Genomic DNA, 22174 nt, shown 5'->3' with positions numbered 1-22174 from the left:
TTGAAAGAACAAAGCAGGCAGGAAGAGCAAAATGATAATCTAATGTCCCTATGCTAATAACAAAGTCGGTGTCCCAATCTGTGGTTGGCAGCCTTCTCCTGCAGAGGTTGTTTTAAACACCAGCAATAGACAAGGTGGTGCATACACACTGGCTGGTGACGGGAAGAGTACATTTTAAACTGTCAACCTTTATGCTGTCCTTTGGAAGAATAACAATTACATAAATCAAGGAACCTTATTTTGCATTTGAAAATGTATACACACACATACATACAGCAGTTCGCAAAGTGTTATGCAAGACTCTGTCTTCTAAATTCTTTGCAGAAATTCGGTACTTATTTTTAACTGTCATTTTTTTTTCTTATTACCCATTCACTTAGTAAGGTTCGCATCAATATTAAATAGTTCGGAATTTAAACTGTTTTCCATTTGAATTATTAACAAATTCATTTATAGAGAACATTGGTATTCCTTAATTACACGCAAAGTCCACTTGTGAATTTTCTCAAGACCCTGTGTTTTTCCATTTATCAGCATTAAAACATTAAAAGACTTAACTAATTTTTAAATATTTTATTAAAGTTTAAAGTTGTTTTGTCTTAAAAGATGAGGGAAGAACACGCTGGCCAAAATAATTTTGTACAACCAAAATTTTATTGGGTCTCCTCCCTCCCCCAGTCTCCATCTTCTTTGGAAATAAGTTTGGAAGAAAAAAGAAAGAAAGAAAAACTCTTTAAAAATGCAGACTTGACGCCAAGAGAAATACATGGCTAGTACCCTAAATAGTTAATGTATTTTCTAAATGAATGATTTAAAATAGCTATTAAAGGAGAGGAAATGAGCTTAGGTTTCTAGTAATGACTTCTCCTCTTCAGAACGAAATCTGTAAATCCCTGATTGCAATGCCAAATCCCCGAAGGACCAGCAGTGCTGGGACCGAGGCTCGCTGGCTTTGTGTTTAATAGCTCCAGATAAGTAGCATGATTTTTATATATGCAATTTGGGAGAATATTCAGAATTTATAGTCCTGGAGACAATTTATGAATGAATTTCCTTTTGAAACTACATTATTTTAAAAATCAACTATTCCACCCAAACTGTAAGCAGAGCACCTAAGAATGTGAAGGAACTGGGCATATATGCAGGGACATGTGTGTGTGTGTGTGTGTGTTCATATATGCGTACACACACATGCACAAAATGTAAGGACCGTTTTATCCACACGAGCCTACTGATTCAACCTTTGATTGTTAATAAAAATGCATTTCTAACCATCACATTTGAGTCTATTATTCTAAGTTAATTGCATTTGCCCTAAAGAGACTCACAGCTGGTTGTCAGCTGGTTGCGTCAGTTCTGTGCCCCTCATCAGTCAATCTTGTCTCCTCTTCCTTCTTTCCGTCTCATGTATTGATCAGCTAGATTGGTTAGCATAGCTCCCTGGCTTTTTTATTTCGGAAAAAGGCAATCATCTTGATGCTATCAAATGTGTTGTGCTACCTCATTTGTTTGCACGTTATGCTAATTACTATTTCCGTAGCAAACAGAATGCCCTTTTGACAGGCCCCTGGGACTGTCATTAAATATAATGAATGGAACTCACTCAAGGAAGCACCGTGAAAGAACTAACCATGAACGACACGTCTACACTACGGTGGTTGGGAGCATCTGGGCTTACCAGACTAGAAGCCCAAATAGTCATCATGATAAATGTTCGTTTTTGATTGTGGTGCATTCCGGAGGTGGAACACATCCTGTTCAAACTGGTCCTCTGAAGAGAATGCACTACTTCTTCTTGGCGGTAAAGGGGATGAAAGGAATAAATGCGCACTTTGTTTCTACTCAAGTCAGTGAAAACGGGTGGAGACACAAGAGCGCAGAGGTTGGGTGAGAAAGCAGTTAGGGTGGTGAGTCTGAGAAGAACTGGAATCTTCCTTGTGAGAGTGATGGTGCAGGATGAGAGATAAAAAGCATCCCAGGGCGAGGGGATAATTACTTGATCAGAAGCAGAGCAGTTCAGAGGTGACCCTTACTTCCTCTGTTTTACACACACACACACACACACACACACACACACACACACAACCATTCCATACCACACACATGAGTACCTGGGGATACTGGAAGAAGTGTTATTGGCATCTAGTAGGTGTTGGGGGGTGGATATAGAAACTGCTACCCAATCTGTGACAAAAATTCTCAAGGCCCAAATGCTGACAGTGGCCACATAAGAAAACCTGCTTTAGTAGGTGGTTGGAATATACCTAGAGGTAAACGGAAACAGGGCACTGCAGCTCACCAGCAGCTCAGTGAGCAGGATTTAACTTTGAGAGACAGAGAAAAGTACCCAGCATCGTTCTCTCGCCTGTTAAAGAACATAATTCATTATCAAGATTCCTGGAACCATTGGGCCAAATGCAGCCCTAATTTTGAAGGGAACAAAGGAAAATGTGTGGCTCAATAGGAGATATTTCAAAGATCTTCTAGACAAAACAGCTGAAAACCACTCAATGAAGAGACTCAGCAAGAAAATTGTATCAGAGTCCCTAATCTTCAAGGGATCTTAAGAAGAGCTTCATGAATGAAAGACTGGTGTCAGCAGAGGACAACGGGGGGTGGGGGGGAGTGGTCATATAGAGAAGGATCATGGGTAAGAAGTAAGAGAAAACTAAAATAGATACCATGCAAAAAAAAGCAAAAACAAAAAACAAAAACAAACAAACAAACCATGTCACAATAAGTATGAGCTGTTATAGCTCATGCTCTTGGGAAATTAATATTTAGTGTAGGCACAATATTTCTCCAATCCGTTATTTTGATGGTTATTTTTTTCTACCTACCTGACTAGACACTCGACCAGCCACCCATTCCTGGCACAGATGGCCATGACATTTGCTCTGTCAAATACTCCATATTTCCACAGCCAGTCACCACCAGACAAAAATTAGATTACCAATGCTTGTGTAAACTTTCCAAGCCCTAACACAATAAGATTCCAGGAAATGTACATGCATGGCTAAAAGCGGCATTATACATAATGCACTGTAATTCCAACAGACAAGTTGCTATCCTCGATAGATGCACACAGTTCCCATGCCAAACACATGAACGTCAATACATTTTTCTCGAGTTAAAATGGAAACCATTTAACAGATATAATGGGCACAATGAATTTCATTTTGCATTACTAATGCAGCAGGGAAGGAGACAAGTTTTGGCAAGGATTGCAATGAGGCCAAGAAAAACAGGAAACAACTTAGAAGCCTAGCATGCTTTTCTAAGCTTCTGCCGCAAAGTCTGGTCACGTGGCACTGAGATTTCCAATTCCCCCACAAAACAACTGTCCCACAAATGAGGGGAAACATTTAAAAATGAACAGAATTGCAAATATACTTTTCCAAATAAATGAATGGTATTGCTTTAGTGCTGCTCCCACAGTTTCGGAAGAATTATCCCAAGCACATTCATCTTAGAGATCAATTAGAGCCAATATATTGGCGTGTTCTCTATAAGAAGGGAGGGAGGTGTCCTGGGAAGCCAGGTCCCACCATGCACTTTTCCACTGGAAACCTGTTTCCCTGAGATTCCTTTCCCTTGTTATTGTAAACATGTCAGTCACAGGATGCATTACTGACCAGGAAATTGTCTCAACTCTCTCCGCCAGAAAAGACGGCACCTCCTGTCATTCCACACTGAGGAATGGTGTGGGTATTATCTAATAGGTTTAGATACTGAATTCCAGCTTTGAATCAGCTAGGAATGGACAAGAATAAAGTTATTGGAATCAGAAGACCTTGTTCCTAAAGCCCTCTCTATTACTTACAAACTGTCTGAGAAAGAGAAAATTATTAGTAACAGTTTTTATGTCTATTAAATGGGTACAACATTCCCAACACAAATAGATTTTTAGAAAATTTAAATGTAAAGAGTCAAATACACAAGAACCACTGTAGTCCGAAATGGTGAGAACAGGACTGAGCTTCTACGCCCCCTGTTTCAAACACTTCCTTCTGTTGCTTCTTTACTCTGGATTTATTTAGATTATTTAACACCAATAAACCTCACCTTCCTAATCTTGAAAATGGGATGACACCAATGGCCACACTTTTGGGAGTACAATAAAGGACAGACTTAAAAATTGCTGCCCTACCTATAACCCACTGCACCATCCTCTTCTTCGTGCCTTCTGTCATATTTATAAGTGATCCATAAATGTTTTTAGTGTTTGGCACCAAAATAATTTATAAAAGCCTTTTGAAACTTAAATGCATAGATAGATATATTTAGGCAAACCCTCTGGAAAAACATGAAACATTATCCCACCATCCCACTCCCAGGAACTGACGTCATTAGTGTTTGGTTAATGTGTCACTTGTGGTACCTCATATAAGTCAAGACCATGAAGACCAAAGGACACATCATGGGCTATAAACAATATGTCAGCCATTGGGTTTTTAGCTTTAAAACGTAATAGACGACCCCTCTAAAATAAGAAATCTTTTTAACTATGAAAGGCCATGATGAGTTAGTGAGCTATTAGCGTGGATCATTTGTCAAATGACAAGTCGGCTTGTATGAGAACTAGTCAGTCCTTTAGAACCATTTCTCAAAGATCCATAGTCTATCACCCGACAGCCTATGTTATTGAAATTTCAGAACACTGCTTAAACCTTAATTGTCACATCCCAGTGTTGAGGCCTGGCATGTGACAATAATTCTTACTTAGAGCCTGTTTCTCCCACTCTGTACCAAATAAACTTTTCAGAATGAAGGGCTTCTGAAACTACCATGCTTTAGCCAGATGAAAAATAAACCAGATTGGGACTCTAGTCAGCAGTAGAAAAGAGAAACAAATTAAGTACTTATAATTGAAGCTTGAGGAACGAAAGAATTCACACTTCCTTCCAGCCATTATTTCAGACAGTCTGGTGTCAGAATGAAAATCCAACCCGTGCATCTGTTTATATTGCCAAGGATTTTCACAGTAAGAAGGGCTAGGAAACACATATTTTTTAATTAGCGTCCAAATTCCAAAGAACACCCAAAAAATAGGAAGTCAAAAATATATGTTCTCCTGATTTTTATTGTTCAGTGTCTAAACAAAACAAAAATCCACGTTGCCTACTACTTCTTTTTCACAAGTATAAGCAACGGAATAAAAAAAATAATTCTGTTGCTTTGGCCACAGACTTGGTGTTTTTTTCCCTCTGTTTTCCTGCTTGCTTCTGGCTTAGCTACTGCTTGTCACTTTCCCAAGATGACATAAGATAGGAAAAGCCAGTTAAAGAAGGTTTCATTCATAGGGAACACTCACCAAGATGGATCCCTCACCAAACCTTGAAGACTGAATCCCAGTGGCCATCTCGAGTGACCAACTTTCACATTAAAATAAAGTTCCTGCTTTCCAAGAATTTGTAGCAACTGTGCCTACCCTAAAGGAAGAGAATTCCTCTTTAAATCCCAATCAATTGTTAGGGCACAGCAACTCAAACCTATCATGTCCTGGTTTTTATGCCTCACAGAAAAAAGCAGAGGTGTTTTATGATATCATGAAAATACCTAATTGGCTCACTGAAAGAAAAAAATGGGAAAAAACAATATTCTTATGCAAGAGTAATCTGGTTTCATTGATTCATTTATTTACTGAAAATGCATTTATAGTTGATTGGCTATTTCCCAGGTGTTGAGCTAGTACGGGTTTCAGTGAGTTGAAGAAAACATCAGCATATATGACATGTGACAAGGTTTACATTTTTCTGATAAGGGGTGGCAGAATACTGGGAGGCCCTGGGCAATGTGAGAATGCTAGGTCCACTGGGGTTCTGAGTCTTGATCTGAGATAGTTAACTTTCATGCCTTCAGTTGAGGAAATTAAGTAAGGAGGAAATTAAGACAAAAATTCATGCTTTATATTTATAGAGCCCTTTAGTGGAAAATAAAAGAAACAGAGTTTGAGTCCTACACGTGAATCTCATGCTCTTTGTAATACAATGTGCTTCTCCTAAGAAAATACTCAGTTTTGAGATGGAGGTTTGAATATGAAATGTCTCCAGTAGGCCAATGTGTTTGAATACTTAGACCCCAGATGGCAGTGCTCTTTGGAAGGCTGTGGGTCCTTTTGAGGAAGGGTCTTGTTGGAATCATTATTTATCAAGGATGAGCCTTGAGGTTTCACAGAACGGCCCCAATTCATGCTAACACTCTCTGCCCACTGAGTGTATATGCAATGTGACCCACTGCCCTTCATTCTTACTGCTAAGCCTCCTATCGAGCATGATGTATTATGTCCTCTTGAACAGCAAATCTATCCCTAGAGTTGCTTCTTGTCAGGTATTCAATTACTGCAACAAGAAAAAAGGAACATCACAGACATACATCCTCAACACTAATGATGACAACAGAAACTTCATGTCTGTGGACTAAGGTTGGACATACCCTGTTGAGAGCAGAGATCAAGTTGGCATGCAACCAAGAGACACAGCATCCTATATGAGGGAGAGGAGGCAGTGAGAAGCCATCTCTTGCCCTTACTATACTAATATCTAGAGGAGCCTGGGCAGTAAAACACTATCAAACTTGTGTGACTACTCTCCAGATACAGACAAAGATAGCCACAAGATAGGAATAAGTTTCCTTAGATGACATACTTAGCAGGGACTCAACATGGGTAGGCACCTATACTCTTCCCTCTACAACAAACTGAAGTCAACAGACAGATCAACCCAGGTCATGTTTTAGTTGATTTAGTCCTCTCCATAAATTCTGATCTAAGATTCAGCTTCTAATTTTGAGCCATCTTTGCAGTTTGTTTCTGGCATACCTTCACAAAACTAAACATTTCTCCTCTGGATATTTTAGGAGTTAAAAGCAAAAGCTAAATAATTAAATTTACAGAATTCAATAAGCATAAAACATACAGGAAGAAAATGGAATAAGGGAAACTAATTAAGATTAAACCTCCTATGCAATTTTATCTTTTTCCATGGGAAGCCATCTATATTCACCCCATTTTGATAAAGGGGTAAATTTTAGAACCAGAACCTGACAAGATTCTACTTCAAACAAGGAGCAATTCAACACAAAGCAACAGCAGTCAGATGGTCATTTTTCCCCATTGTTTTAGGATTATAAAGTGCCATTGTAAGCCCTCCTGTGAATCTTAATGCATTCCTTCATTTTTCCTGACCAAAGGGCACTCCCTGGTATGGGAAGAACTCTCTACCTATGGCATGTCTAACAAAAAGGCTGCAATAGCACTAGCATACAAATGATCACCAATGCATGTGCCCTAGAATAAACTCTGACTAAAGTATATATTTTAGATTTGAGCCTCTTCCAACCTACATGTATAGATATTTTAAACAACAAAAGATTGTCTCTCCAGAGTCAGTGAGCTCCAACAAGCTCGGGTCAGTTTTTTCTGTGGCTTCACCCATCATGGTCTTGACCCCATTGCTCATTGTTACTTTGTGGGGTCACTTGCTGTGGGACCAAGGAGCAATCCCTAATGAGTGATAGGGCTTTTTTGAAGCCTAATTTATATGAAGAGAAACCTTGCTCAGCCTAGATCTAGGGGGAAGGCATTGGTCCTGCTTTAACATGATGATGTGACAGAATTCATTGGCTCTTCCATGGGAGGCCTTACCCTCTCTGAGGAGCAGATTGGAGGTAAGGTGAGAAAAGGTGAGAAGAGTAGGAGGGGAGGAAAAGGGAACTGGAATTAGTATGTAAAAATATAAAATAAAATAAAAAGATTATCTCGCTCAATTTTGTAATAGAAACAAAGTCTAATACACATAAGACATTAGGTTCAGTTTCGTGGGAGTAATCATCCTCAGTACCTATCCTCTAATGATGAAAGAAGAAGAACTATAACTGACAAATTTAGCACAGCAGAGGGCTCCACAGGTAAGGAGGCATCAGGGCAGGGCCTTGTGGACTGAGTAGAAGTCTCACTAGAAAGAATGGGAAAGAATGGTTAGTAGAGAGAGACCATGTCAGAAAATTTTGAATTATGATTTTAATTTTATTCCAACATTGCACGTGAGAGAGTGGACATGAACATGGCCAGGCCTCAGCACTCATGAATATAGCTCTGTAGGTACACACTCTGGTGCACGGTGTTGTGGAATGTCGTTCAGCAGGAAAGAGTTGTAAAAGATGAGACATATATAAAGGCATACTTGAAGGGTATATTAATGAGGGAAATCAGGTTCCACAGGAGTAAATATAGGATGGTCTCATTTACATCAAGCAGTAAGAGATATATGCTTTCATAGGTGCATATAGAAGGTCTGGGAAGGCACAGCCCAAACTAATACCCAAAGCCATCTTTCAGAGGGCTCTGAAAAAGAAGAGGGGGAAGTGGAAATATTGTCATTTGAAATATACACAAAAATGCACCTGCCCACTGCCTGCTTGACAAAAAAAAAATATCTTGGATAAGTACAAGTTGTGTTTTAAGGCAAAGATCATATGTCTGGCATGGTAAGGAGCATGGGCTTCCTAAAAGTAAAAGCTTACTGTTTTCGTCAGTGTAGCAGGTAGCTAATGCACTAAGCTGTTCATTGAGATGAACAGCTGGCAAATTCTGTTATCTTAGTGTGAAGCATGTATGTGGAGCTCTTTCAAGGCTAGCCCAGTAGATTAATATAATTAACAAATACATAGACAAATTCCATGTATGAATAATAAGGATCAAGGAAAGATTAGAGCTGTGTTTAAGGACAAGGAGTTTAACACATCGAGTGTATGTCTTTAGAGATACTCTCTTGGAAAGCATCTAACAGACAATATGTAGGCCTTGATGAGAGTGAATTTAACTCAAACTAAGGCTTGGGAGTCATTGCTACAGAGGGGACTGTTGACAAGTGGCTGAAGACAAATGGCCATTGGGGAAAGGGAGTCAGAAAGGCAAGCAAGAAGCAGAACTGAAGCCAAGGCTGTGGGAAGTATGTCTCTAAGAGATGGGAGCAATGCATTGCTCACTTAATCAGCACCAATAATTTTCAAGAACCCTGTGCTAAATACTGCATGGGTTTGAGGGCAGAATTGCTCCTCTAAAACAAAACAAAACAAAACAAAACTGCAGGGTTTGGGGAGAAATGGCTGGTATGGTAAATTCTCACAGGAACCTGACATTTTTTAGAGTGTTTGTATTTACCGAGCTACCATCGACTTCGCAAGTAATACAAAACCTTTAAAATGATGCATTGGGGGATTCTGTGGATTGAATCAATTAAAACAACATGACTCAACATAACTTTGAGTGGCATGATGTCATGAACTGGTATCCCGGAGTGAATAAGAAGGGGGGAAGCGAGCTTAACACTAATGTTCATGACTCCCTGCTTCTTGACCGTGATTAATGTGACCCAAGGCTTTCAGATCCCGCTGCCTTGACTTTTCCACTGTAACAGCTTCTACCTGGGAACTATGAGTAGAAATAAGCTCTTCCTCCTTTATTCTGTCCAGTATTTGATCATAGCAGCAGAAAATTAATCATATATGAATGAAGGAGGCCCAGTGAGGCAATACAATTTAGGAAGGTCAAGGGTCATATTTGGGTATCAACATGGCCTCCATAAAGTGCCAGAGAAGTATCTAGAAGGGGAGAAAGATCTTTTGTATTACAGATAAGGACAGAAGGGATACTCACTGTTCATGTCTTAGATGATGAAAATTAATAAAAAAGAAAATCACTGATTTGGGTGATAGGAGCTGTGATTCATTTCTTCGACATTGGTTAAATACCTGCCATGTATTAGTTTTGATGATTTGAAAGATTGATTTCAGTTGGGTGGGAAGGAAGGCCAGTTGTGGAGGCTTAAGGAAGTGGATACTAAAATAGTTTGTGCGAAGGACTCCTCTGAGGATAGTATAGGAAAAGTGTCATGAAAGAATGATCTTTAAACTACACATCTAGAGAGATAAGGAAGTCAAGAGAGAGCCTGCAGGTTTGGGGTGGGTAAATAATGGATGATGAAAACATCTCATGGTAAATCAAAGAGATGTTGAGTAAACCCTGGGTGAAGGGGTATACTCTGCTCTTCTGAAAAGGATGGAAGGAAGTGCAAAGAAATTAAACTTTTTTCATCAGTGACATTACAGAAAGCTATAGCCACAAGATTCTGGCACAGGGAACATTAGCTCCCAACCCAAACTCTGCTCAGAGGCACCCCACATTTCTATGTTGTGATGCCCAGTCTGTACAACCTGACCAAATAGAGCAGCAAAACCCACAGGTTTCCTCAGGATGAAGATGGCGAGGCATATTGCAAGAAAGAGAATCACAATATTTGATACCCTTATACAGGTGGTTCTCTACCACTTTGGGGGTCAAACAACCCTTTCACAGGTATCACCCAAGACCATTGGAAACCACGGATATTTACAGTATGATTATTAACAGTAGCAAAATTACAGTTATGACTTCAACAAAATAATTTTATGGTTGGGGGTTATCACAGCTGAGGAGCTATATTAAGGGGTTGCATCATTGGGAAGGTTGAGACTCACTGCCTTATCTGATCTGCCTCCATCTAGAAACTATTTAGCTAAAGTGAAAGACAGATACTGCTGCAGGAATGCCTTCTGCTCCTTCAGCCAATAGTTGCTAAAATACCAGCCCACTGGGGCGTGGTCTATTTCTCTTTAAAAAAAGAGCAGCAAGCCTTGGCTAGCTCTCTTAGTTCCAGCTCTTGCTCCGAATAGACTCCTTTCCTGGCTGTTTGGTGTTCTGTAAGTTTTCTCCTAAAATAAATACCCCTTTAAATCCAAACTGGTGTGGGATTGTTTTCCACATTATCTGGCACCCAACGTGGGGTAATAGATTGGTATTCATGAGTTATTGCTTATAGACAATTACATTGGCATAAATTTTTGTATATGGATACAAAGTTAAATTATATTGAATATTGTATGCATGCTTCTACCTCTGTTTAAAACATTTTTATGTATTGATATATATTGTATTGATATATATATTTACCATATTGCAGTGTACATTTCTACCTCTGATTAAGATACTTATATATTGTTTTTGTATTGATATACATTGTTTATATTTGGAGGTCATTGTCTTCATTTATTACACAGTTGTTTATTGTCTTAGTCTTTAAGTTAGAGAGGTATTGAGAATTATATAGATCAATAATCAATCTATGTTTATCATTTATAATTAGACTAATCAGTTTCTTTAGATACATAGAGATTATATTCAGTATAGATAGATAATCTTCAACCTATTCAAAGAGCGGTAGAAAATTGCCTTTAATCTAACTCAGAGTTCTGTGGTAGTGAGACACAATCGCTCCAGTCAACACCGATCTATTCCCGAGAGAATGTTGAGCACCAAAGACACTCCACTTGGAGCTTGTCTTTTTCTTGCCAAAACTGGCCTCTGGGCAAGGAACTGCCCATACCTCAACTACTAACCAAATACATAGTATCTGGATATAGATAAACAGAACTGTCAAATCTTGCCAAGACAGGGTAAGATGGTTTTAAAAATTTCTTGCCTGTTAAAAATAATCTGTCAGTAATTCTAGGCCTTAGCCAAAGTTGGTTGCTTCAATGCTGCAAATGTGACTTTGGGTGATTGCCCAGGTAGCCAGTTGTCTCTGTGATTTGTTGCATGTTTTGGAAGTTGTTTGATTGTACTTCCTAATTACTCAGGTAACATTATTTCCCTTCTCGGATCTTTGATGGGGTTAAAGACTAGATAATTGTAGCTACTTTCTTCTCATGACTTGGCCAAGTTATTTATTATGCAAGACTTAGGCTAGTTAAAATAGGATATTTGTTCTTATTGTATATAATTTTATAGTAGGTTTAGAACTCTCTTACTTAAACAAAAGGGGTAGGTGCTGTAGGAGTGCCTTCCACTCCTTCAGCTAATAGTTGCTAAAATAAAGCCCACTGGGGCGTGGTCTATTTCTCTTTTAAAAAGAGCAGCAAGCCTTGGCTTGCTCTCTTGGGTCCGACTCTTGGTTCTGGCTCTTGCTCCAGTGACTAAACTCCTTTCCTGGCTGTTCAGTGTTCTGTAAGTTTCCCCTAAATAAATACCCCTTTGAATTCCAACTGGTATGGGATTGATTCATGCATTAAGATACCAACCTCTTTTTGTACTCATTCATAAGTGAACATTAGGTGTAAAGTTAAGGATAACCAGGCTACAATCCACAGCTCCAGTGAGGCTAGGTAACAAGGTGTACTGAAAGAGGAACACATGGATATGCCTGGGAAGGGGAAATAGAAGAAATATTCTGAATTAACTGGGGATGGGCAGGGGTGGAGATGGGAACATGAAGGATAAGGTTGTGTGGGTTGGGGGCATATGAAGGGGGAGAATAATGAAAGAGATGTCTTGACAAGAAGGTTCACTTGGGGGTTAGGGAGAAACCCGGTACCAGGAAAACTCCCAGAAATCTACAAGGAAGTTCCCAACTAAAACTCCTAGCAATAGTGGAGAGAGTCCCTGAACTGCCCATCTCTTGCAATCAGATTGGTGACTACCCTAATTGTCATCATAGAGCCTTCCTTCATCCAGTAACTGATGGAAGCAGACACAAAGATCCACAGCCAAACACTGGCCTGAGCTCTGGGAATCCTGTTAAAGAGAGGGAGGAAGGACTGTATGAGCCAGGGAGGCTAAGGTACATGATGGAGAACCCATAAAGATAGCTGACCTGGGCTAATGGGAGCTCCCAGACACTGGATCAACAGCTAGGGAACCTGTATGGAACTGAGCTAGGCTTTCTACATATGTGTAACAGTTGTGTGGCTTGGTCTGTTTGTGGGGCTCCTAGCAGTGGGATCAGAATCTGTCTTTGGAGCTTGAGTTGGCATCTAGGAACCTGTTCCCTATGCTGGATTCCTTGTCCCAAACTGGATAGGGGGAGGAACTTGGTCCTGCTTCAACTTGATGTGCCATGTTTTGTTGATGCCCATAGGAGGTCTGCCCCTTTCTGAATGGAGGTGCCTGAGGAGTGGATTCTGAAGCAGTATAGGGGATCATGGGGAAGGAGAGGGAGAAGAGGAGGGAGGGGAAACTGTAACTGGGATGCAAAATAAATGAAAAAAAGTTAATTAATAAAAAACTTAAACATGCATGGTCAACATTGGATGACCTCAAATGGAATCTATTAATCGGTGTGTGCAGGGTGCGTTTGTGCTCTTACACATATGACAGCATGTTTGCTAAAGGATGGGTGTGGAGGCCAGTACTCATGGTGGACGTCTGGTTCTCCTCCTCACTTTCTACTTTGCTCTAGGGAGAGTCTCCTATCATTTCCTTGCTTTGTATACCAGGTTAGCTGGCCCACATCTTCTAGAATCCTGACTCTGTCACCTATTGCACAGGAGGAGGCTAGGACTTAATTTATTTATGTGGATTCTAAGAATTCAGACTCAAAGCTGCATACTTGCATGGCAAGGGTTTTTTTGAATAAATTTTAACATTTTCTGATTTTTGAGATTATAATAGAATTACAATAGTTCTCCCTTTTCCTTCCTTCCTTCAAACCCTCCCATTTAACCCTTCCCACTCTCTTCCATGGCCTCTTTTATTTCACTAATTGTTGTTCCATGCATACATGTCTGTATATCCTTAATATATTCTGCTCGATTTGTATGTTACACACACATACACACACACACACTCACTTTCAGTACTTATCATGTGCGATTTTTATGTGTGTAAGTGTTTCTCCTACATGTATGTAAGTGGACTTTATACATACTTGACAGAGGCCAGAAGAGGACCTCAGATCTCCTGAAACTGGAGTGATGGATGGTTTCGAACTACCGGATGAACCCAGAGTATCTGGGACCTTACTCAGTGCTTGAAACCACTAAGCCATCTCTCCAGCCTCTAAAACAATTTACACCAAAAAAAAAAAAAAAAAAACACCAGGATGTATGAAATTTCCAATTCAATAACAGGACTGGTCATGAGATAGACTGGCAATCTCCAAGAGTTTTTTATGACAGTGTCTCATATATCAGGAGAGGCCCCCAAATCACTATGTAATCAAGCATGACCTTGAACTCTTAATCCCCCCCCCTGTTTTGACCTCCCAAGTACCATAATCACAAGTGTTCTCCATTTACATAGTGCCCAGACTTTCACTCATGGTAGGCAAGAGCTCCAACCACCGAGCAAATCCCCAGCCTCAAGACAACAGGTCTTGATACCTCGATATTATTTTCCTCTCCTCCCTTGTGGGAAGTCTCAAGATCGATGCTTTTGGCTTAGCTCCTCAGTAAGGTTCCCAGCCTCATGAGTAGTGGTGTGAATTCAGCGACAAGCAACATGTGGGGGTAATCATGACAACAGGGGGACAGATGAGACACTGGCTGCGATTTTATACCTTGTAATAACAGCCATAATAATAGCTATGCTGTACATCCAACGCCCTTTCAAAGCATCAACATTTCACACTGTGCACATCCGCCCAGAGCAGATCAATATTTATTCTTCCAACTATGCCGAGTATACAATTGGGGCACCTCGGGGTGAAAACGTCACCCTGCCAGTGTCACAGCGATAGCCTCAGAACTTGGAAATCACATCTCCCAATTCATTATGGCACAATAATAGAGTGACCCTTGCCTGTCAAACAAATACATTAGTAGTGAGGCAGGAGCTGCTCTGGGGAGTTACAACACTAAAGAGCCATCAAGAAAACATGGCTGCAGTAGACACAGCATCAATCCTGTGAAAGGGAAAATCACACATGCGCTCATAAATACACATGCACATGGGTATATGGGCACATTCCTGCTCATTCCTAGAATTGCATAAGAACCTACTTTTGAGACTTTTGACACAAGTTATTTCATTGCACTAATTCTCTCCCTTCCTCTCATATTACTGTTCACTTTGTTTTGTTAGCAAAGTGAACAGTTTTAGCAACTAACCTGGCAAGGTCCCTGTACAATATTAGGTCAGGAGTATCCAAGCTGGGTATGAGAGCTCTCCAGTCTATGAAGACAGAATCTTTCAAGACAACTTACAAGTCATTCATATACTTCAGAATTTGCCCCTTCTCTTGCATTTTGAAGATTATAGCAATACACCTGTGATGGACTATATCTGGGGTGCAGTAGGTAGGGGCTCCCTAGCAATCTAGACCCTGACCGGCTTCTGGAGATTTAGGAATGGGGCTATACTCAGAGATAAAGAGAGAAGGTGGGAGGGAGAATCTCAGTTGGCACCAACAGTCCAGAAAGAGCTTTGGGGGTCTTAACTGCCTGACTATCTAGGTCCTCTGAGTGTGTAAGTATCAGAACCAGCAGCCAACGTCTTAGGGGACCATGTACGTGCTGTATTAATACCTTTCCTTACTTTGCTCGTGGTTTACTGGTGCTGTTTTATTCAATAAAACCTCTTTCCCCTTGCCAGTTGGTCTCCTGCCTGACACACATACTAAAATGCATTGGTATGCTTAAAGACATTTGATGTTGGCAGTAATAGGTCTGTTTAAACTGGAAAATAATGCCTGCAAATGTGGAGTCATGGTGAGACCCCATACTGTAAAGATTCTGTGTTCAGGGTTGCGAGGCTCACAAGAGGAGAGTCAACAAGGTAGAAGGTGAGTGGGTTTGGACCTTTGGACTCAAATTCAACTTTACATTTTTAGTAAAGAGCTGGGAAGAGGAAGGTGCAGGAGCAGAGGAGAGGAGGGCATGTGACATTTTTCATTCACATTTGGCCTTGGTGTTGCAGTGGAGCATGGACCCCCAAACTGTCAGAGGGATAATAGAAGGGGTAAAGTAGCACATAGACAAATCACAAGTTTGCAAATGAAGCACTTGAATCCTTGACTTGGAAATCATGGTTTGCTCTGAACAGAACCCACGCTCTTTTGCTTTGGTTAAATGAAACAGGGTGTTAAATAATAAAGAAAAAATCCACAACTTCAGTCTACTCACCTCAAGAGCCATCTCTGTTCTTTAGACATACAATTGGCAAAGGCTGTCGTAAGCATGTGATACCCCCGATTCTTCTACTGTTTATCTAATGGGAAGCACAGTGTAGTACTTCTGCTCAACAAGATGGGTTTGGCATCAGTTTACACACAACAGATATTTGTGAAAAGTATTTTTATTGCTATGCTAAGAATGACAAGGATCTCATACATTAGCCTATAGAATGAAAAGACTCACATTGGCTTTCTTTGAACTATGTTTAGTTTCTTAAAAGGAGTGAAACAGTCTTCATCCAAGTGTCCATAGCATCTATGAATGTAAGACAAAGTACAGCCTCGTGAGCAGCTTTTGTGTCTGACAACACAGATTCTAACCCCAGCCTCATCATTTGCAGTTCTACCATTAGTAAATGTAACCAAATCCAAGAGGTCCTACTTCTTAACCGTTAAAAAGTAGATGACAGTGACAGAATTTACAACGGATCATTTCCTCTAGTATAAAATACACCAAATAAGCATTAAATATTTCTTTACAGTTCTATAATGAATATCCAATATACATGCTTGATTAATGCATAATTAAATGTAGTCCAAATAAACATGTAATCAGCCTGAGTGATTGACAGTGGCTGTGATAATAATGACTCCTGATTTTTTCTAATCTACTTTTTTAAAAAGCAAATGCAATTGGAAGCCCTGGGTGACTCTCAATTCCCGGTAACTTAGAGACTCAGGCTTTTGTTTACTGTGGCCATGGCATATCTAGAGTACTCCTTAGTTTTCTTCTGTACTCTCTGCCTTTAGGTGTCCATCAAATACAGAAGAAAATGTAAGGAATCGGCATTGTGTAAGACCCAGCATGGAACGATACAGATTCTGTCTTCCATATCCTTTGGGCCAGAGCAACTTACATGACTCAGCATAGTGTGAGAAATCTGGGATCTGTTCTTTAGGTATGTGGCTAGATGGGGAAATGGTCAGCTAGGTACATACACACCCAATCTCTGCCACTGAACCCAATCTCTACTAGCAAAACAGAGTTATTATGAGCACTTCCGATGAAGGCGTAAGTCACGAACAAGGCAACACCAGTTTGGAGTTATGATTAATAGGGTGTTATTTATTTAAAGGGGAAAAAAACTTACAGATCACAATCCCAGACAACAGCCATCTGCACAACCAGGAAGGGAGTCTAGTCTCCAGCGGAGCAGGAAGAGAAGAGAGCGAGCAGAGGAAATAGCCGCTTTTTTAAAGGGAGAGAGACCACGCCCCAATGGGCTGGTATCACAGCAGCTATTGGTTGGAGGGGCGGAAAGACCTCCCGCAACACTTCCTCTCCATAGACTTGAGACATTGGATATATCCATTTACTCACTAGGCACTTTTTGCACATCATTGTTCTTGACACTGTTTGACCACGAGATTCTTAACTCATTCACCTTTTTGGAAGGATCCCCCCCCACACACACACAGGCATTCAATAATGCCAATAATTACAATAAAATAAAAGTCATAAAACGCTAATGCATTTTAAAGAGTCTTCTTCCTACTTTAGCTTATCTGGGTGTTCTACAGGGGACCCCACAACCTCGGTTCTGGCATTTCTTACCCAGAACTTACAGTCTCTCTTCACTAGATTCTGCTGCTGATTAGATACTATTTAAAAACTACATTGTGTTATATTTATGTTTCTCCTTACATGGAACAGTTTCTGCTAATACTATTGTCAACATTTAATACCATGAACCAAAGATATTAAGGAATTTTGAGATAAAGTCCAAATTGCACGTTTTAGAATGTTTAGAAAGCCTGAATGTTGGAGGGAGGCCGCTAGTCCAGCTTAGCCCTGAAATAATCACACAGAAACTATATTAATTAAGATATTGCTTGTCCCATTAGATCTGACTTCTTATTGCTAACTCGTACATCTTAATTTAACCCATTTCCATTAATCTGTGCATCACCACGAGGTCGTGGCCTACCAGCAAAGTTTCAGTATGTCTGTCTTTGGCGGCAGCTCCATGGCTTCTCTTTGACTCTGCGTCCTTTCTCCCAGCATTCAGTTTAGTTTTCCCCATCTAGTACTGTTCCCCTATAGTTCTGCTATAGGCACAAATCAGTTCTTCATTAATCAGTGGTAATCATAGCATACAGAGGGAAATCCCACATCACTTGAACATTAATGAAACTTTTAGATTAGCGATTAAAAATACCATGAAAGAAATTTGTTTTCCTTTGTAGTAGCTCCTTCTTTTCTTTTTTTTTTTATTGTGCCTGTTTAACACTGGACATCATACTTAGAAAAACAAGGTTAAGGGGCCATAAACCTTTCACTGTGTTTCAGGAACAAGAGATTGGAAGCATTTTTTCACTTATATTATTCAGAAGGCAAAAAAGATTAGAGACCTTCCAACAGTTGTGCCAGGGGTCCTTCCCATAACTTTTGTACTATATTTAAAAACTTAACTAGGCTAGAGGGAGGGCTGAGCAGTTAAGAACACTTGCTGCTCTTGCAAAAGATGGAAGTTCAAGTCCCAGCACCAACACGGTGGCTCACAACGTTCTGTGACTCCAGTTCCAAAGGAATTTGAGACCCTCTTCTGGCTTCCAGGGGCACTGCACACATGTGGTACACAGATACGCAAGTAGGTAAAAGATATAGATATATAAAATGAAAATAAGTAAATCTCAAAAACTAAATAAAAATAAGGAAAATATATCTAAAACTACATGGACAAAGAATAATCTTTTTGCAGCTCAGAATTAGTCAAGGGACATGCAATTCAATGAATGTGAAAAAAAGAATACATATGAAGAAGAGGCCAGGATAGGCTGCATTTCAAATTATTCTCTGATTTTCTTTCTCAGGATTATCCACTTACAATGAAATACAAAATTGTATAATATTTTCTTCAGCTTTGGACTGCCATGTGTTCTCCAGCTTTAGGCCATCGTGTTTTCCCCAGTTTGGGGCCCTATTGCACAGTTTGTCTTTGTTGATATTAAAGAATCTTGATTAAGAGTAATAAGGACCACAGCCAACCCCCTTCTCAGTTCTAAATAGAAATATCAGTACACTGGAGCACAAGATAGTTTAAGCATAACAGTGACCTCCTCAACTATGAAATTATTAGTGTTTCCATTATTTAGAGTATTAATCACTTTACCCTTTCACCATTGTTGTTAATAGATGTTCCTTGGCAACGTAGATTTCCTTTCTGTCTGTGCCACTGTAAATTGAGGACAGAAATCACCTTCAGCCCCCAGAGTTCTGCACACATTATAGAAAGCAGTAGAACACTGATGTTTAGCAAACACTGTGCTCTGGAAGAGTGCTGAGCGTCAACATTACCACTCCCTCATATCTGCTCATCTTCCTACTCATCCCACTTGGTCCTCCCAGCCTTGTACTCTACTGCAATCATTCCAGCAAAAGTCATCAATGACTCTGCATTGCTACATTCAAGGCACCACTTTTTATCCCAAAAGATACTCAGTTCTTTTGGTAAAAAGAGGCAAGAAATAAAACGACAAAAGAAGGAGATAGCCTGGTATAACAGCAGTCTGGGAGGAGTAAAAATAGTATCCAGAAAAGCCTGTGATTGGCCTACAGGTCAATATGGAAATAAGGGCAGTTAAGAAAAATGATAATGTCCACTTTGCTTTGTTTTCTAACCCACGCCCCAGAGAAGAGTTCCTAAGACCCTACTTTATTACTGCTTAAAACCTCTGTTTGGGCTTCTAACTAGGGAGCAAAGAACTTGGCTATAGTTAAGTCTGTAAATAATTCCTGAAGTAGTAGGGGAACAATTGACAGCTGTCTTTCTTGAAGTGTGTCTGTTAGGTGGGGCACTGCAACTAATAGATGGGAACAACTGCTATTTTTAGAGAGAGGGGAGGGAGAGAGAGAGAAAGAGAGGGAGAGAGAGAAAGAGAGGGGGGAAGAGCACTTTTGTGTAAGTTGGGGGTGGGGCTACACAAGTGAGTACCAATGTGCATGTGTGAGGTTACAGGATGACTATTTAGGAATTTCTTCTCTCCTTGACTCACGGCACATCCCAGTCTAGCTGGTCAGCAAGTACCAGTCAATTCCCTTTCCTTAGTAGGAATTGTGAATTCTGAATGCACACTGTCACCACCCTCAGCTCTTGATGTGAGTCCCAGTTGTTAAATTTAGGCCATCAGACTCAAACCCTACCAGTTTTACCCCCAGCCCACATGGTTCTTTTTATTAAAAAGTGAAACTTCACAGGGCGGTGGCAGTGTGCGCCTTTAATCCCAGCACTTGGGAGTCAGACACAGGCAGATCTCTGTGAGTTCGAGGCCAGCCTGGTTTACAACAGCTAGTTCCAGGACAGGCTCCAAAGCTACAGAGAAACCCTGTCTTAAAAAAAAATAAAAATAAAAAAAGAAGTGGCCCTTCATCAGTCCTGAAGCATGTCTATCATATTTTCCAATAATGAGAAAAACGGAAGATTGGAGTGGCGGGTTTCCCTCCCTCCATATTCTTTTTACTCTTATAAACATCACATCCACAGACACATGGCTAGGTGGTGAGGAAGAAAAGCTTTGATAGCAGGATTTTCAAGTTCCAGGAGGCCAGCACTTTTTCCACCAGCAACATTTGTCTAAATGGGGCTCATTAAAATTTATTTCAACAATACCAGCATCTATTTTAAACTGAAGAATAGACTTGTAAGGAAAATAAATCTAAAGTGCTTGTGTCCCTAGCTCTAAAATATATTTTCACTCCATTACTTCACCTTCTTGGTTCAAGATACATTAAGCCTCTTTCTATGCAGAGGGAAAATGTTTTTCTTTTTCAATTGTTATATAGGAACTTTAGAATGAGGTTCCGGTGAGAGATGGTGGCGCATCAGGGGAAAGGCACTTGCTGATCAAGCCCAGTGATAAGTTAAATCCCCAGAACCCAAAATAAGAAAAAAGAGAAGTTACTCCACGTGGTTGTCCTCTGACCTCCACGTGAACACAGAGCATGGGTTTGTGCACACACACACACACACACACATGTGCACACACACACTCCCATACACATACACTAATTTAAAATTTCAAAAAGACAAGCTTAGTTATGTTTCTGTCACCTTTATGTATTTATGTGCTCCATGTTTATGTGCACACATATGTACAATTGCACCTGCTTATGTGTACATATGTAGGGCACAGAAGTCAATATGGTTATCTTCCTCTAATCACTGTCTACTAAGGTATTCTTGTGTGTAGTACACATCTGTATATCTATCTGTGTGTGCATGTATGCAAGAGCATGTGCCTACAGAGACCTGAGTTCAACTTCAAGATTTATTTTTAGTGTTCTGACTCAGGATCTCTTTGCTGAACAAGGCCACTTTGACTAGGGTAATCAGCCAGCAGGCTCCTGGGATCTGCCTGTCTCTGTCCCATGGAGTTACAGATGCTCACAGAGAGTACCAGCTTTCTATGGGTGCCAGGGAACTATACTAGGGTGGTAATCTAAGCTACCCCATCTCTTCCACCTTATTGTCCAACTCAGGGTCTCTCTCTGACCTAGAACTTCCTGTGTTTGCTAGATTGGCCCACCAGGGTGACACCCACTGGGACCTGTACATCTCTGCGCATCCCCCAAACTCCAGGCTTTGGGGTTCCAGATAGACACTTGTGCAGAACCCTTATTCAGGTTCTTGGACCTGAACGGAGGTCCTCATATTTGCACAGCAAGTCCTTTACCCAGAGCCCCATCTTCTCAGCCCTGGTGTCTTTACTTTCATAGAGAAGAGGATTTTGCTACAGACAGAAAGTACATACTGACTTGAATAATAAAAATTTGCAAGGGAACAAAAGGCTGGGAGGTAGAGATCTGATTTACAGTGTTTGGGAGATAAAGAACACTGTGTGGAAGATGGGTGTGAATAACAATGCATTGTTAACTGAGTCATGACATCCCTTTTCTAGTGACACCTCGAGCTGCAGTACTTGGAAAATGAGCACCTTATACTGCTTTCAAGGTGGGAGGAAGACAGATAATTATAATTCTTGCACGCAGACAAGAATTCAAGAGAATCTGGGGAAAAGTTTATTGAAAAACATATTAACATATCAGTATTATAAATTACTTTCTCTTATTAAACCAAAAAACAGCATTCTCTTTTGTAGGCTAGCTCATCATTGTGCAAAAGGGTGTATATTTAAAAAAAAAAGACACCTGCTTTGAAAATCCGTTTCTTACATTAAAAAAGTCTATC

General features: G+C 40.2%; 1 protein-coding gene across 2 annotated transcripts in view; it reads left to right on the top strand.

Moving 5' to 3' along the window:
* The window catches only part of Mdfic2 (MyoD family inhibitor domain containing 2), a 109814-nt gene that overhangs the window by 57710 nt on the left and 29930 nt on the right, over positions 1-22174 (top strand). The window contains exon 2 of one of the 2 annotated variants that reach the window (XM_050149391.1): positions 14187-14223. The exons of the other annotated variant lie outside the window; for it this stretch is intronic. Coding sequence (XP_050005348.1) covers positions 14187-14223 — 37 coding nt within the window. The remainder of the gene's footprint in view (positions 1-14186; positions 14224-22174) is intronic. 2 annotated transcript variants of the gene reach the window in all.

Source organism: Alexandromys fortis, unplaced genomic scaffold (assembly GCF_014885135.2).
Source record: "Alexandromys fortis isolate MF-2015 unplaced genomic scaffold, M_Fortis_MF-2015_v1.1 scaffold_48, whole genome shotgun sequence".
In the NCBI taxonomy this organism is placed as follows: Eukaryota; Metazoa; Chordata; class Mammalia; order Rodentia; family Cricetidae; genus Alexandromys; species Alexandromys fortis.
This window is presented reverse-complemented; position numbering and strand designations above follow the sequence as displayed.